The sequence below is a fragment of the Poecilia formosa genome, unplaced genomic scaffold (assembly GCF_000485575.1).
Source record: "Poecilia formosa unplaced genomic scaffold, Poecilia_formosa-5.1.2 Scaffold281, whole genome shotgun sequence".
Classification (NCBI taxonomy): domain Eukaryota; kingdom Metazoa; phylum Chordata; class Actinopteri; order Cyprinodontiformes; family Poeciliidae; genus Poecilia; species Poecilia formosa.
Window position 1 is genome coordinate 87556 of NW_006800220.1, and position 18033 is coordinate 105588.

General features: G+C 38.8%; 1 protein-coding gene and 1 long non-coding RNA gene across 2 annotated transcripts in view; one reads left to right on the forward strand and one right to left on the reverse strand.

Annotated features, from left to right (window-relative positions):
• Positions 1-18033, reverse strand: part of ntn2 (netrin 2) — a 59111-nt gene that overhangs the window by 20033 nt on the left and 21045 nt on the right. Inside the window, exon 3 of the mRNA XM_007571449.2 lies at positions 253-441. Within this exon, the coding sequence (XP_007571511.1) occupies positions 253-441 (189 nt within the window). The remainder of the gene's footprint in view (positions 1-252; positions 442-18033) is intronic.
• Positions 401-18033, forward strand: part of LOC107838586 (uncharacterized) — a 27384-nt gene continuing 9751 nt past the window's right edge. Inside the window, exon 1 of the long non-coding RNA XR_001664674.1 lies at positions 401-473. This is a non-coding gene — a long non-coding RNA (uncharacterized LOC107838586). The remainder of the gene's footprint in view (positions 474-18033) is intronic.

The window sequence follows — 18033 nt, forward strand, 5'->3', positions numbered from 1 at the left end:
ACTCAAACATGGGAAAAATATCCTGTTATAAGTGAAATAATCTGCCAGTGTATCTAATTGTTTTTTAATCAATATTAAGAAATTACTGACTTGAAACAAGCTTCTTTATTTTGCTGAACAGTTACATGTAAGTTAAGTTTTTTTCTTTTTTCAAGTGTACTAAGACTGGACCAAAAATACTTGGTAGGATTTTGTGTTTTTGCAGTGGAAGCCGTCATGAACGGGTCATGAAAGCAGTTTCTTGGTTGTTACCTTTGCAGGCGCGCCGGTGGCTGATGGGTCGAGCCATGTCCCGGTAGAACCCCTCCTTGCAGTAGTGGCAGTGGCGTCCGGCCGTGTTGTGGCGGCAGTTCATGCAGACGCCGCCGCTCTTCCTTCCCGACAGCTTGTACAGCTCCATGTTGAAGCGGCAGCGGCGAGCATGGAGGTTGCAGTTACACGCTGCGAAGACAGGAGGGACGTTTTTCAGAGAGGTGGGGACCCAAAAATTACACTCAGGCAACAGGAGAAATACCTCAACATGTTTTTACTCAATTAAAAGTAAAAGTAGACGTCCAAGAAATCACTCAAGTAAGAGTAAAACTAACTGATAAAATTATCATTTAATATTTAGAAATTACATCATCAGATGGACCAAAATATAAAGTTAAGTGGAAATTTTGGTATTTTAAGGGCCAAAATGACAATAATTCATATAAGTAATAAAAAATAACAAAATCAGACAAATCTAAATTTTTCCAAATCAGTTTTTTTCTACATAAAACTTATGAAACTTTAACAGAAACTGCAGGTCTGTGTCTGGTTTTGGTTAAAACATGTTTGTTTTTCATTCAGTGGGAAGAAAATCCAGAAATTTTACTCAAGTAAGAGAAGAAATACTTCACTAAAAAACACAAAACAAGTATTTTTGGTCCAGTTTATTGTTCAAATACCTTAATACACTTTAAATAAAACAAAACTAACTTACATGCAACTTTTTAGCGAGAAATAAAGGCTTATTGTAAGTAAATAGTTCCTTAACATTGGTGAAAAAGTTCCAGTCATTACCTAGCAACCCCAGCCAAGCCCAGCCGTTACCTAGCAACCCCAGCCAAGCCCAGCCGTTACCTAGCAACCCCAGCCAAGCCCAGCCGTTACTTAGCAACCCAGTTCTAGTTACACTGGCAGATTATTTCACTTATAATAAAACATTTCTCCCATGTTACAAGTTAATTTATCTGCCAGTGGAACTTTTTCATCAACAATAAGGAATTATTTCCTTTAAATAAGCCTCTATATCTTGCCAAAAAAGTTACTTTTAAGTTAGTTTTTCTTATTTCAAGTGTACTAAGATATTTGGACTAGAAAGTGGATCAAAAGTTTTGTAACTTTTGTAAGTACAGCATAGCAAAAATACTCCTAAAAGTGAATTTCTTTCAAAAATGTTACTCCAGTAAATGTAACTAGTTACTACCTGACTCTGCGTGTTCAGACGTCAAAGTTTCCACTACATGTAACACTTTCCAAACATGTGCGGTCCTGTGAAAACACATGTCGCGCTATCAGAGGAGAGCAGGGAGACATTTTCCAGTAAGGCGACGGTGAGCGGTTTATAATCGGAGTCTGGCTGCTCTTCCACACATCATCCATCAAAAGTCCTATTTGCAGAGCTCATTTTCTCCATTTCATAATTAATGAATTCAGCTTTTCCCAGCTCATTAGATATTAATCTCTGGTAAGAGACGCATTAATTTCATGAATCGGTGATGAGAAACGACTCCAGAGATCAATCAGAACCGAAGGCGGCTCAGATATGGAGGTGAGCTCCTGCTAGCTGTCTTCTAAATGAGGCGAGCAGAATAAATGGGAAACGGGACGTCAAGTTCTCCCCCACAAAATGGCTTCTCCATGTCACCTTGGCTTAAAAGTCTTTCCTCAGACTCCTCTGCACTCACAAGCTGTGACACTATTGATAAACTCTTGTCACTCTCTACATGTGAGGTTTGCATCTGAGCAGTCGATTGTGAAACCCGCCGCTCCTATTTGTGTGAAAGAGTTTGATTTAGACCCTCCACTCTTTAAATCAGAGTCAGACCCGGGACCTGAAATCTGGCCGCAGCTTCAAAGTGGAGCTGCGCTCCGGTCCGGAGTTACCCACAGATAAATTAGAAACGGGTAAACAACGGTGGGGCATTTCACCAAAAATGTCAACAGTTGAGGCATGGAGGATTACAAGGTGATCACAAATAAAGCTGGCATTAGTTAGCTTAAGTCAGGAGGGAGGCTGCTGGACGGGGCGCATTTCAATAACAAGGAATGTTTAAAATTGAATAAGACAAAATAATAGGAAGTAAGTAAAAACAGACAGGAGGAAACACTGCAGGCTTTTAACGTCTACTGAAACATCCACTCACTTATTCATTTATTTCACATAAAAAGTCTTTTAACAGCATAAATGGAGGAAGATATGATTTACTATTAATTTGATCTGCATGCTAACTGTAGCACTTCTAGTGTATTTCCCTTAACTTACAATTGTAGTACAAAATATCTAATGATTTACCAAAATATACTAATTCCTTCAATTATAACAAGACAATTTTCCGATGTTATAATTTAAAGGTGACCTATTATGACTCTACGGCCTATTCAAAACATGTTCATTACAACGTTTGCACAAAGTCATAAATCTTAGATAATGACATTTTAGCTGGTCAGTTGTGTCAACTCAACGTTTACACTTATGCAATGGTACATCTTTGAAAAGCAGAAGTGCAGCCTCCTGCACAATCCTCAAGAGTGCAGCAAGTGGTTTCTGAATGGCAAGGCAACAATAAAACACTTTGTCTTTTCCAGTAGCCATTGTACAGCAGTAAAAACCGGCTGACCAAAATATGCTGGAGCTCCGATCGGGTTGCTAGGTAACGGGTGGAATTCCGCTGGGGGTTGCTAGGTAACAGTGCAGCGGCTGCTGATTTGTGACATCACATCAGAAGATTTTTGACACATTTTCCAGACACCAAAAAATATGAAGTTATTGCTAAAAAAATGGCAGTGTGTTTTTTATTTATTTATTTTTTTTTAGTGCTTGTCTGAAAAGGAGTGGGAAATTTATACTTTTTTAAAAGGATATGGATATATAGATATCCGTATCCTACATAGAAAACATAATTTTATACTATCTTTAACTGAATCATCATTATTTTACTGTCATCCCTCATTTTCCGTATAACTATTTAAAAATATGTTTTTGTACATTGTAGTGAGTTTATTCACACTGGTTTCTCTCCAGTCATCATGTTAAGCTGCAGCTGTAACTTTTACTGGAAAATCTTTTTTTTTTTTTTTTTGCTGATTTGTTGAAGTGTTGCACTGCAAAAACATAAAATCTTACCAAGTATTTTTGGTCTAGTTTTTAATGTAAATATCTTAGTACACTTGAAATAAGACAAATATTTTTTCATCAAGAAATATAAGCTGGTTTTAAGTCAATAATTCCTTAATATTGTTTTACAACAAGTATTAAAGTATTATTTCCACTGGGAGATTATTTAATTTGTAACATGATAAAATTTTCTTGTTATAAGTGGAAAAATCTGCAGTGGAGTTAATAATTTTAATCAATATTAAGGAATTAGTGACTCAAAAAAAGCTCTTATTTCTTGACAAAGTTATTTTTTAGTTTTCTTTTAGTAGAAATTAGGCACAAAAAAAAAAACATTAAGATTTTGTATTTTTGCTATGTAATGTCTTCTTTTAAGCCAAGTTTAAAATCATTTCTGTGTAGCTTCACTTTATGAAACGCCATAATTTGCTTTGATGTTACATAAATTTTAACATCTCACCTTTGAGTTTTATTATAAAGCCGTAAATATGAGCTGGAGCTGAGTTTGAATGGCTGCTTTGAAGGAGAAAAACATAAAAAAGTAACAAAGTCTGGCTTTAAGGAATAATGAAAGCAGTGAACATGCAGCCGCATTCACAGTCAAAGAAAAGCCTGGCACCTGGTGCGTTTGGAAAGAGGCCCACTTCTCCCGGTCCCAGACTCTGGAACGGGGGGAAGAGCGCCGGGCGAGGGCCACATTCCCAGACTGCTCCCCTATCCCATCTGGTTATTACATGCTCCGATTTCTATGGCACGCTGCTATTAATGAAGTGCTGCTTCAGGTATAAATTGATATTAAAGCAGTGGTGTTTGTTTGGAGACGCTGCTTTTGGTTTCTTTGCTCCACTTTGATGAAGTGATGAGCCTCAGACCAGAACTGACCCCTGATCCAGCAGAGGAGCACAAAGTGGATCAGTGGGCGGATCTGAGACTCTAGTTCTCTGGCTGTAAATGAGAAAAGGGTTTGAAAACTGAATTCAAAGCCTTTGAGGTTTCATATATGCACATTTGAAATAATGTGGTTGATCTCTTCACTGCAAAAACACAAAAGCTTACCAAGTGTTTTTGTCCCGTTTTAGTGCAAATATCTTAAAACACTTGAAATAAGACAAAACTAACAACTCAGCAACACACAGGAGCTTGTTTTAAGTCAGTAATTCCTTAATATTGATAAAAATGTCCTGATTCCAGTTTCCTATGTTATGAGTTAAAGGTGACCTGTTATGCTTCCTTGAACAGGTTAGGATGGATCTGTGGCCTATACAAAACATGTTCATTATATTTTTTTACACAAAATCATACTTAGATGATATTGATATAATGATATTTTACTCTGGTCAGTTCTGCCTATTTGAGCTTCATTAGGGCTTTCTGTCAAGCTACTGCAGTTTTACAACTGTACATCTTTGAACAGCAGAAGTGGAGCCTTCTGCACAACCAACAAGAATTCAGCAAGTGGTTTCTGGAAGGTAAATCTACAACAACTATGATGAACAAATGCATCAGAGCTCTGGTTGGGTTGCTAGGTAACAGACGGAACTCCACTGTGGTTGCTAGGTAACGGACGGAACTCAGCTGTGGTTGCTAGGTAACTGCACAGTGCCTGGTTTTTGAAATGGCTCACTTTCCAGACGCCAAAAACCATGAACATATTGCCAAACACCGGCTGGGTGTTTTTTTTGTGTGTGTTTTTTTTAATTGCTTTGTCTGTTTTTAGAAACAGTAAAAACTGAAATTAAAGTACAAAAACATGGAAAATGGGAATTTTGCATAATCCCATTTAAATAATCTACCAGTGGAATTAGTATTTCATATCAATAGTCAAGACTCTGAACAAGCTCCTTCATCTTGCTGAAAAGTTCTTTGTGAATCAGTTTTGTCTTATTTCAAGTGTACTAAGATATTTGCACAAGAAACTAGACTAATTGAAAATTAATTTAGTAAGATTTTGTGTTTTTTCAGTGTTGTTAAACATCCTGAAAAAGCGTAAAATCACCGTTGGGTTCCTCTGTGTTCATGCATGTGAACCGTTCCTCAGGCTTCCCCTGCAGGAACGTTGACAAAGAACACACGGCTCAGATGGATCACCAAAGTTATGCAGCTCGAGAACCGTGGAAGCGCGCACAGCTGTGAGCAGTTGCGTCCATTAACACCTTGTAGGGGAACATAAAAGCATCGGATTGCCGTTTCTCCCCCAGTGAGGCAACGTCGGCCTTTTCACGGCTTCTTCTCGCCTTACTGCTGTGCAACACAATCTGCTGACAAAGCCCGGACTCAGAGGGGATATGTTCAGGTGTGGAGAATGTGAAGAAATCTCTCTGAAATTAACCTTTAAATGATTTGACATGTGTAGCGGCGATGGCTTTAACTCCACCGTGACATGGAGAATGAAAGAATTTGTGTTTGGGATGAAAGAAAAGCTCAGTGATTGGAAACGGGACAGGAAAAGAGAAGGTCAGAGGCACGTTACTGTATGTTAGCAGACTAGAAAGGTGAGGAAACGTGTGTGTGTGTGTGTGTGTGTGTGTGTGTGTGTGTGTGTGTGTGTGTGTGTGTGTGTGTGCGGTTTCCGTGGTTTTTCATGCAGTGTTTATGAGTTTGTTTTTAAGTGTTTGTCAACCTGCTCAACCAAATCAGATTCAACAGAAATAATCCACCATGGCTCCATTTCCACTACAAATGTGAGCAAAACTTTGTCAACAAATGTTGATAAAACGCAACTTCTCAACAATGGTGTTTCCATTAAATAAAAAAATGCAATCAAAATCACACATGAATAAGTTTGTTCACACGCTAAGTGATTAAAAAACACACAGCGCCTCCTTAACCAACTACTTCCTGTCATCTTTGTCGTTTCTGCCAGTAGTAATTTCTGGTTGTTGATCATGTGACTCGTGTGATGTGAAAAAAATGTTTCCGTTCCAGGTTTGCAGGAGAAAAAACAAACTATTTCGATGTGGGCAAAACAAACAAACAAACAAAAAAAAAACACATCTCATCTTAGTGCCAAAACATTTTATCGAAAAATCAAACATGTTTGGAAATTGGCATGTTTCTGTTAAGCAAATTTATGTCAAATTGCAGAATGGAAAATCAGCTACTGTTACAAGTTCAATATTTCTTAAAAATATAAAATAAAAAAAGTTTCATGACGCAGCCTAAAATACTTCAGTAGGCATATTGTCCACAAATAAGTTGGAGTTTTGGTTCACAGAAGAAATNATACAAAACATGTTCATTATATTTTTTACACAAAATCATACTTAGATGATATTGATATAATGATATTTTACTCTGGTCAGTTCTGCCTATTTGAGCTTCATTAGGGCTTTCTGTCAAGCTACTGCAGTTTTACAACTGTACATCTTTGAACAGCAGAAGTGGAGCCTTCTGCACAACCAACAAGAATTCAGCAAGTTGTTTCTGGAAGGTAAATCTACAACAACTATGATGAACAAATGCATCAGAGCTCTGGTTGGTTTGCTAGGTAACAGACGGAACTCCACTGTGGTTGCTAGGTAACGGACGGAACTCCGGTGTGGTTGCTAGGTAACTGCACAGTGCCTGGTTTTTGAAATGGTTCACTTTCCAGACGTCAAAAACCATGAACATATTGCCAAACACTGGCTGGGTGTTTTTTTTTTTTTTTGTGTGTGTTTTTAATTGCTTTGTCTGTTTTTAGAAACAGTAAAAACTGAAATTAAAGTACAAAAACATGGAAAATAGGAATTTTTCATAATCCCATTTAAATAATCTGCCAGTGGAATTAGTATTTCATATCAATAGTCAAGACTCTGAACAAGCTCCTTCATCTTGCTGAAAAGTTCTTTGTGATTCAGTTTTGTCTTATTTCAAGTATACTAAGATATTCGCACAAGAAACTAGACTAATTGAAAATTAATTTAGTAAGATTTTGTGTTTTTTCAGTGTTGTTAAACATCCCGAAAAAGTTCTTCAGGCTTCCCCTGCAGGAACGTTGACAAAGAACACACAGCTCAGATGGATCACCAAAGTTATGCAGCTCGAGAACCGTGGTTACCATCAAGCGTCTGAAGCGCACACAGCTGTGAGCAGTTGCGTCCATTAACACCTTGTAGGGGAACATAAAAGCACCGGATTGCCGTTTCTCCCCCAGTGAGGCAACGTCGGCCTTTTCACGGCTTCTTCTCACCTTACTGCTGTGCAACACAATCTGCTGACAAAGCCCGGACTCAGAGGGGATATGTTCAGGTGTGGAGAATGTGAAGAAATCTCTCTGAAATTAACCTTTAAATGACTTGACATGTGTAGTGGCGATGGCTTTAACTCCACCGTGACATGGAGAATGAAAGAATTTGTGTTTGGGATGAAAGAAAAGCTCAGTGATTGGAAACGGGACAGGAAAAGAGAAGGTCAGAGGCACGTTACTGTATGTTAGCAGACTAGAAAGGTGAGGAAACGTGTGTGTGTGTGTGTGTGTGTGTGTGTGTGTGTGTGTGTGTGTGTGTGTGTGTGTGTGTGCGGTTTCCGTGGTTTTTCATGCAGTGTTTATGAGTTTGTTTTTAAGTGTTTGTCAACCTGCTCAACCAAATCAGATTCAACAGAAATAATCCACCATGGCTCCATTTCCACTACAAATGTGAGCAAAACTTTGTCAACAAATGTTGATAAAACGCAACTTCTCAACAATGGTGTTTCCATTAAATAAAAAAATGCAATCAAAATCACACATGAATAAGTTTGTTCACACGCTAAGTGATTAAAAAACACACAGCGCCTCCTTAACCAACTACTTCCTGTCATCTTTGTCGTTTCTGCCAGTAGTAATTTCTGGTTGTTGATCATGTGACTCGTGTGATGTGAAAAAAATGTTTCCGTTCCAGGTTTGCAGGAGAAAAAACAAACTATTTCGATGTGGGCAAAACAAACAAACAAACAAAAAAAAAACACATCTCATCTTAGTGCCAAAACATTTTATCGAAAAATCAAACTTTTTTTGAAATTGGCATGTTTCTGTTAAGCAAATTTATGTCAAATTGCAGAATGGAAAATCAGCTACTGTTACAAGTTCAATATTTCTTAAAATATAAAATAAAAAAAGTTTCATGACGCAGCCTAAAATACTTCAGTAGGCATATTTTCCACAAATAAGTTGGAGTTTTGGTTCACAGAAGAAATCTGCAAATAGGTAAATCTACTGCATATCACAACATCATTAAGTCAGATTCATATCTGACTTAGGCAGAAAGTAGAAAACATTTATTTCTACGTATTTAATTACAAAAAATCTAGAACTGGAAAACTGGTATGGGATGGTCAGAGCTTTTTAAAAAAAATCCCTGATCAGTTCATTTCTAACATTATTGTTTTAAACACGATTTATAATTCATATATAACATTACAAACACTGCAAAAATACAAAACCTTACCAAGTATTTTTGTCTTGTTTCTTGTGCAGATATCTTGAAATAAGAAAGTTAGTTACAAGTAAGTCTTCAGCAAGATATAGGAGTTTGTTTTATTACTGATGCAAAAGTACGATTATTTCATTTAAAACGTGGGAACAATGTCTTGTTATAAGTGAAATGATCCGGCAGTAGAACTAGAACTCGGTTGCTAGGTGACGACTGGGCTTGACTGGTGTTGCTAGGTAACGGCGCCAGTGGAACTAGAACTTTTTCACTTATTTTAAGGAATTATTTACTTAAAATAAGACACTATATTTTGCTAAACCAGAAGTGAAACATACGTTTGTTTTGTCTTATTTCAGATGTACCTGTTTGCACTAAAAACTAAACCAAAAATACTTGGTAAGATTTTGTATTTTTGTAGTGAATTATTTCTAATTTTTCTGGATTTTTGTTTTTCATTCACTTAGTGAATGAAAAACTTAAGTTTTTTTATTAAAAGAAATTGATTTAGAAAAAAGTATTTTGCCTGATTTTGTTGTTTTTATGAATTATTGTCATTTTGGTCCTTAAAATCCTAAAATTTCCATTTAGTTTATATTTTGATCCGTCTGATGATGTAATTTTGGAAAGATTTTATGTTTTTGAGGTGAAGTCACATCTTATCCTTCCATGTTTGAAACAAAGTCAGTAAAAACATAAACTTATAAGTTTTTACCCCATTACAAACCCAGTCAACGATAAACTTTGCACAGTTTCAAAGCGGTATCAGGTTTTGTCGTAGCAGAACCATAACAGAAAGAAGACGCTCTTTGGATGTGGAGGGAATCTGATGCTACTGGAAACGCTGCAGATATTCTCTGATCCTCCAGAAGCTGGCTCACGGCTCACAGTTCAGCTCAAAGACGCGTGAAGCTCGTTTCTCACGTTGTCGTGGAAATCCAACAACAAACAAGCTTCAGTCTTGGCTAAAGGAAAAGATGCTGAGACAAAAAGGGAGAGGACGCGCAGAGAGGAGGAAAATATTAGAGAAGAATATCCTTTCAGCACCTTGTCATTGAGCCGACGTTGCCAAATGGTAATTGTTGTGGGGGGAAACTTCCCTTCCTGTAACTTAGATATTTATCTCCATTTTCTCTTTGTGGACATACTATCAGTTTATCTGCTGCATGTGAAAATCCCCAAATGTAAATGGAGACAACAAAAACACAACAGAACTTTTTATCTATTGTGACTTTGTTCATCTGTAATTGTTTCTTGCTTGTATTATTTTCAACATTTTAGTTTTTAAAATGCCAGAATTTCCTTCACACTTCTTATTTTTCTCAGTCTGATGTCGTCATTTCTAAATGTTAAATCAGATGTGATCAAACAGTTAAAACATTTACTTCTTTTTACTCTGGATTCATTTCTTGGGCGGCTACTTTGTACTTTTACGTGAGTAAAGACATGCTGCAGTGGTTTGAAGGTTTTCTGTACAAAAGAGGATAAGGGTCACTGAAAAAAAGAAAAACAAATTCTTGACTTTTTGTCTTTTGATCTTAAGATTAAAGTCAGAATTCTTAAAGTTTTTTTTTTAGTGTCCCTAATCCTTTTCCATACGCTTCCGAACAAGAAAAGAGCTTAGTTAGATTTTTCTTATGAATCTAAGGAATAGTTGTTTTAATCTATTTTAACAGGTGCCTGCTCTGAATAAAACCCCTCTCTCCTCTGCCTGGTGACAAATTGGCCCTCGAAGCCCACTCTCAACGCATAAATGCTAGCGCATTAGCGGAGCGCGCCACCTCTCCTTCCCCTCTCCGTATGTCAGGGATAAATCTAACCTCGTTTCTCGTCCAACGTGAAACGCCAAAGCCAAGCCGGTGAGCACAGCCAATTGATTTTGGATGCCTGTGCAAAACCCAAATCCCACGGCTAAAATTGGTCGTTGAAAACTGGAGGGCTCATACCGCCACCTTCCCCCTCTGGGCCGGGCAGCCGTCCAGACGTGCTGCTGCCCCCCTCGGGCGCTCTCTCTGCCTGGCAAAACATGCTACGCTACAGTGTGTGTGTGTGTGTGTGTGTGTGTGTGTGTGTGTGTGTGGGCTGGGTTCCACCTGGCTGCTCCAGCCACCTGCTCAGGGCACCGAGGGAAACACCCGGTTAATTAGCTCCTCATTATAGCCAAACCAGACCAGAGAGCACACTAAAAACACACACACACACACACACACACACACACACACACACACACACACTTTGAGGTGCTGTATCCACGACAGAACCAAGCGACTAAAGGCCCAGAAAGTGAATCTCGAACAGATGTAAACTCTTTGAGCGCTAATGAGCTGTAGACAACAAGCTGAGCCCAACAGATAAAAGACGCTAACGAGAAACTGTAAATCCGTGGGCTTCTGCCTCTCTGTAACGAGGCAGCTTCAGGTCCACTTTCGCCTGGGTTAGACACGTCTTTGACCACATTTCAGTCCCCCCACTTTGTGGTTAGCCTCAAACTGTGATATTAAGAGCAGTCTCTTTACAGCTCTCTTCAACCTACAGTCCCCCCTAATTCTCATAATTTCTCCTCTTTCGCTCCACTTTCCACACATATCAAATGCTGCAGTGAAAAGAACCAGAACTGGATGATTTTCAGACGAGTCAAACTCAAAATTATGATCTTTTTCAAAACACACATACTAAGTACTGCCAGGTAAAAAACACTGTTAATTGGTTCTATTCAGTATCAATAGGTTTATTTGATGGTCTGTTTGCACCGGTTCTGTTTAATCCACTTTAATCCGACTCCAGTCCGTTTGCCTAGAAAGTCCGGTTCGTTTGAGGAAGTGTGAATGCTAATCTGACTCTTTGTGGACCAAAGAAAAAACAAACTCTGACCCAGCTACATTCCTTGGTCTCAGTTTGGTTGAAGTGAACTCAAATGCATATGTGAACGCCAACTGTACCAAAGATCGATCCAAAAGCAGGAAGTAGACTACAACGCAGGGCATTGTGGGTAAATACAACTAAACAATGCACTAGACACTGACTGTCAGGTGTGAACAGAACCTGAGAGAAACCGTGTTTCCGTCAACTTGTGGATATTTTGAAGTATCACATTAAAAACGGTTGATGGAGACGGCAACATTTCAATTAACTTCCTCAGTTTGGCAAAAAGAAATTCACTCTTGCTTGAGGTGATTTTAGGTTTTTCTGAAAAAGTGTTAATGCGCTAAAATGGGAGATGGAAACACATTTGCCATTAAAGTTCTGATATCGCGAACATCCTATCGAATGGAGGGTTTGTGCCATACCAGAGGCACAGAATTTAGAAACCGCTCCAAAAAGAGAAATTGGACTATTTCACATCACAGGGCATTCTGGGTAAATACAACCAAACAAACGCACTATTCTAGCGCTAGTGGGAGAAATGGCTCATGGTCTTTAGCTAAAGACAAAAGAGAAATTCTACAGCACCTAAAAACTCCAGTTTTGTTTACAGTTTGTGAAGAAGAAAGTTGCACTCGGTGTCTTCTTCAGAGGTTTCCATGTAGCACCCCCACAGTCACATAAAGGCCATTACAAAGTCAGTCTTCTATCACCTGAATAACATTTCCAGGATTAAAGGACTAAAGTCTCAGTAAGATCTGGAGAAACTCATCCATTCGTTTATCTTTAGACGCATTGATTAATGAAGCAGTCCTCACAAGTCTGCCTAAAAAACATAACAGATTTATAAACTATTATTTTACAGCTGTCTATCTCTGCTTTTTTGTAGCTTTTCTGCTCGTTTTCTCTTTCTGCATGGCGTCAAACAGGAAGAAACTTTAACTAGATTACCCTGGAGCGTTGCCAGGTTGGGGGCGTGCGTGAGTCGCGTCTTCGGCTCTGTTCTCCTTCACTGGTCCAGTTTGCTTCCTCACATCTAAACATTGTTATCTCCACTCTGCCACCAGTTTTTCCAGCCTGCAGGCTAAATCCTGCCGTCTGCGGAGGAAACTGCGTCTGCAGTCAGATTCTCACCGTGTATCAGTGTGAGCCGAGGGAAACTGGAGCTGTTCTATGTCTGACTTTACTGACGGCATATACAACTACAAGGACTTGGCTGGTTTGGGAAAACAAAGTGACAGATGGAATATACTGTTTAAGTTCATTAACTCTGCCAAAGATAACAGGAATAGTTGAGAATTTACTTGAAAGTTCACGTTTAAAAGGAGAAAAACACAAAAAAGCAGAAAGGGGTAAACAATATGTGGCCTGAATTTCCATCAAGTGAAACAGTGAGCAGTATTTTGTTTTTTTAAAATCTTATTATAACTATTATGGTTAGCAGAAAACAATTGTGTTTTTTCTTTAGTTATGGTTTACTGAAAAATAGGACCTCATCTTCATTAAGAACAGGTTCTTTCTTCATAAAAAATACATTTTTACATTTCAAGATTTGTAGCCAGTTATTGAACTGAAATCTGTCAGAAACTGTTGGCGCCTCCACTAATCTGCTGACTCCTCATTTTTTGATTCAAGCCTTTTTTGCCAACTTGGAAAACATTTACTTCACTTATCTTCCCGTAAATTGTTTTTTTTCCAGATAAAGTTTGTGGTTTTATAAACTTTCAGTTGACTAAAGTTCATCATTTGTGCTGAAGTTTATCGGCTGTTAAGAATTTCTCAGATAGCGAAGCGTTCATATTCATGCTCTTATTCTAAATTAAAACTTTTTCCTGGCCTTGTTACATAATCGTCGTAGTGTTGACAATAAGTAGTAAAGCACTGCGTCCAGGACTTTTTATATATGAGGCGCACATTAAAGATTTAGCCTGTTATTTTGACAACAGCTAAAACTGATGCTAGTCACTGTTAGCGCGCAGCGTTTTGCCCTCCAGCAGAGACGGGCCAGATCTTGTGCATGTGACGTCATACTCTTGCTGAAAATTGTAAATTAATGTTGTCTTATTTCATGTATACTAAGATATTTGCGCTGAAAACTAGACCAGGAATGCTTGGTAGGATTTGTGTTTTTTGCAGTGCATTTTTTGCTGCACACAGCTCTCTTCAAGTCTTGCATGAAAAAAAAATCACCACTACGCACGACTTTGTGTTGCTCCGTCACATAAAACTCCAATAAAACGTGTTACAGTATGCAGCTGTAATTTTACATAACATAAAAAGGTTCGAGGTGTATGAATACTTTTGAAAGACGTATTTTATCCTAATAGTCTCCAGTTCTGGCTGCAACCAGAAAAACCAATGGGCAGCCAAAAAACACATTTTCTCATGCAATAAAGCAGAGGGAGTTTGCAACAGCATATAAATTATGTTACAAAAACACAAAGAACTCAGGAAAAAGTAGGTAAAATAAGTAGCAGGAGAGGAGAAACATCTCCTGGCAAACAGTCGCTCCTTGACAAAAGTCAGCCCAGAGAGGAGAGGCCGAACGGTGACGGGCACCTCGGGAGGTGATTACTACCATCTGTGAGGAAGAAGCAGTGTGGGCCAGAGAAAGCAGGGTGGGCACTGGTTCTGCAGCTTCCCCAGTTTGCTTTGGCACTGGGATGAAACACTGCAAGGCACAACTAGGCCACATGTGGCGTTCACACATGTATCAGCGCTCACAGGGCGCTTTAAAACCTCCGTGGCATTCAGTCTGTTACTCGACACTTCGCTGTCTTTAACAATCGTTTCGCCATGTTCCATTTCTTTCTGCAAGAAAAGCCTTTCTGGGTGGTTTCTCAAAAACAGGATCGCATCAATCCCCTTCGGGTTGGCCGCGGCCCAGAGCGAAACCCTGACAGCAAAGCTGCAGCGTAAACTAATCACACCGAACAAACTCCGGAGCTTTCTGCAGACAGCCGGAGCTCAGGCACCTCCTGTCTAATGACCTCATCGTGTTGTTGCATTTTTTTCACCGCAAGCTAACTTTGTTTACTACAAAAACAATATTAAAGCAACATCCTTTGGCTTTTGTAACGTTTTTTAAAAAAAATTTAAAAAACGAAAAAAAACCCTTAAAAGGAAAAGTCAAGAATTTTGAAAGGAAAATCCGGGAAAAAAAAAAAAAAAAAGTAAACTTTTTTGGCATCTTCAGTTTTCATAAATCCAGATTAGTTTGTCTCAGACTCAACATCCAGTCTAATTCACCTCTACTGTCCTAAACCTTCTCCTTTCTGAAAATAATCCTTGAAATATAAACTTGGTTATTAAACCTTTAAGTCACTTAGACCAGAGTTGATAATTTATTGGTCACAAGGGATCAAATTAAGTTTATCCAAGTTAATTTATCGTGTTTGTCAAGTTAAATAAAGGTAAATAATGTAAGTTTGACAAACTTCAGTTACTTATGACCAATTAGCACAAGTTTTTTTTAAGAGCTCTGCTTATTTATTTATTTTTTTCAGTGTAATTCCTTCCTGAAGTCCAGCTGATCTGAGCCCAACATGCACACTGGATGTAAATCTGAAACCTAACAGAGCCAATAGAAACAAGATTTTATCTAGGAAAGTAGCCTGTAGTACTGCTGGTGCAGGTTCATGTAAATATTGTTTGGTAGCCATTAGCAACCTAATGCTAATTTAATTCTGATCATCCTGAGTTTGATACTGTTCATTTAAAGAACTATTCTTTTTACTCTACTGCACCATTTTTTAAGTTAAAAAAAGCTCTGCTGGGGTTGCTAGGTAACGGGCTGGAGCTCTGCTGGGGTTGCTAGGTAACGGTGAAGTCCCTGCTGATTTGTGACTTTACATTTTGAACGTTTTTGAAATGATTTATTTTCACCAAAAAACATGAACTTATTGCCAAAACATCAACAGTTTTTTAAGCATTTAAGTTGTTTTTTAGAAGCAGTAGAGACCAAAATTGAAGTATAAAAACATGCAAAATGTGAATTTTTGCATAATACGTGTTCCTTTTAAGGGAATATAGTAACTTTTTATTATATCACCACTAAATAAATCCAGAATTATTCCTTTAAGTCACATAAATAAAGATCATTGCTCTCTTAACCTCCAGCCATGATGTCATTGATCAGTTTTCTAAATATGTTTTACTCAAAACAACAGAAAAAAGCATGTAAATCCTATTCTTCTGCATGTAATGATTAAATATAATGCAGATAAAGATATTAATGTTCACGCTGGCCAAACCGTACCAGTTGAATGTGGTAGATTTCAGGATCCGCAGGTGTAAAAAGCCCGTTGGCCGAGCTGCTGGATGACTGGGCCTGACCTCTGCCTGCCCTTGAGACGGTGAGGGGGGGGGCTATTTTGGAAGTCTAATCAGCAGGAATAACCATCTGCCGCCTGCCAGTGAGGTTATTGAGGAGAGAGATTTACCAAAGTGAACATAATAAAGGGGGAGTTTGTACTTCAGAGGTTTTTCCAGCTCAGTTAACTTCATCTGTGCCATGTTCTGAGCAACTGCTCCTGGCCGCCGCTTCGCTTGTGACACGCGAGTCCAGCTGCTGGATCACAACGTTTTCCCTTTCGAGCTGCCGCTACTTCAACATATCGCTCTCCACAAACAGGGGCGGCGCCACCAGAGCCACAGAACCAAAAAGCCTCAGCTCACCCGTAACGTAAAGCATCTGTATTCCTGTGGTGTGAAAGGTTGAGCCTGACTGTCGTAGTTGTGTTGCAGGCATGATGCAATAGCAGAAATATTATATATGTGATGTATGGAGGGAAAATAGGGATTAAATACGACAACGGTTGAGTTTGGTGCTTTGCAAGTTTTGGCCAAAATCACCAAACTGAAAGTATTCACTCAAAAAATCATTAAATTTCAAAGGCAAAAATGTGATTATTGTGATTTTATCTTTGTTGTACCTGCTCTGCATCTACAAACTGCATTTAATTAAACAATGTGAATAATTTGTAGGTCCAAATCATAAAAACAGCTTCACAAAACTAACTTATAAGTAACTTCTTAGCTACATATAGGAGCTTGTTTTAAGTCAATAATTTATTAATATTGATTTTTAAAAGTTTTAGTTTTAGTGGCAGATATTTTTCCATGTTATAAATTAAATGTCAGTGGGATTATTTAGTTTAAAAAGCTCAGCAGAGCTCGGACAACAATTCTCTGATTGGTTCATCGCTGCCAGCGTAGTACTGTACGCTTTACGGGACAGGTTTGGAATTCACTGCACACATAAGGCGCACTGCTGATTTTTAAGAAAGTTTAAGGCTTTTCTGTGCGCCTTATAGTCCGGAAAATACGGTACTAACATAATCATCTCCTGACGTGTTGATCAAATTACCGACTTTGCCTGAATTCACAGCAGGTGATTTATGTCACTACGTCATGAACAGAGTTTCCCCTTCAAGTCTTAAAAACGTACAAAGACGAGATGCTAACCAGTTTTTTCCATACATGCTAGGCTACATGACGGTGCGGCACTGTCTCCATGGTAACCAACGGTTAGGCGGTAACTTCTCCATCTTTCTAATTACACCTACTTATTGTAGTGGTATAGAAATATACATAATTCTACACAAATAGTTTCCAGGTGAGAAGTTCCGGTTCTTGAGGTGGGCGTGGTGTATATCAGGAGCTGCTGCGTCCATTCAGGACGTGTCTCTTTGGTCTCCACTGTGGTTCGCGTCCTGTGGGCTCTGGCAGCGAAACTCAACAAATCGCCGGCTGGTGCATGATGCGCTGATATCCTGGTGGTTCTCTCTCCCTGCACTTTAGCTGATCTTGGTCAGAAAATCTAAATTGAAGTGTGATCGTAGGTAAAACTGCGCTGCGCTCCTTCTCTTCCTGCGAGTGTTTGTGGATCGGCAGGTAAGAAATTGACGCTCATCTAAGCTCCAGTTTGTTCCAGTTTTATTTAAAATGGTGACTAATTTTCAGGGTCCCCCTCAGTTGGGCCGTTGCTGCTCTGCTCTGTCTGCATTAGTCTCCGGATCTGTTTGCTTTCATCTCCCGGATTTCTGCACCTTCGTTTTAAAGTCGGACTGCGGCCTCATCCTCCTCCATTGAAGCGCGTTTGGGGCATCGGAGCCCATCCCACCTCCTGCTGATCTACAAGATTCTTTCATTCGGTTTAAGATTGTTATATTGGTTAACTGCTTTTGTTTTGCAGTTGCAGAGGTCCGGTGACGGTGTCTTCCTCTTCTGCGTTTTGTGATTCTTGATTTTGGGTTTTCTCCCTTTTTGGTGTTAAAGGTTTTTTTTTTTGGTTTGGTGGATGCCGTCCCCATAGCGCCCCCTCCGGCCGGTAACTGCACTTTGTTTTTCCTTTTTCATTCTTAAACTGGTTTTAAACTTTTTTTTTTTTTTTTTTTTTTTTTTTTTAAAAAATTA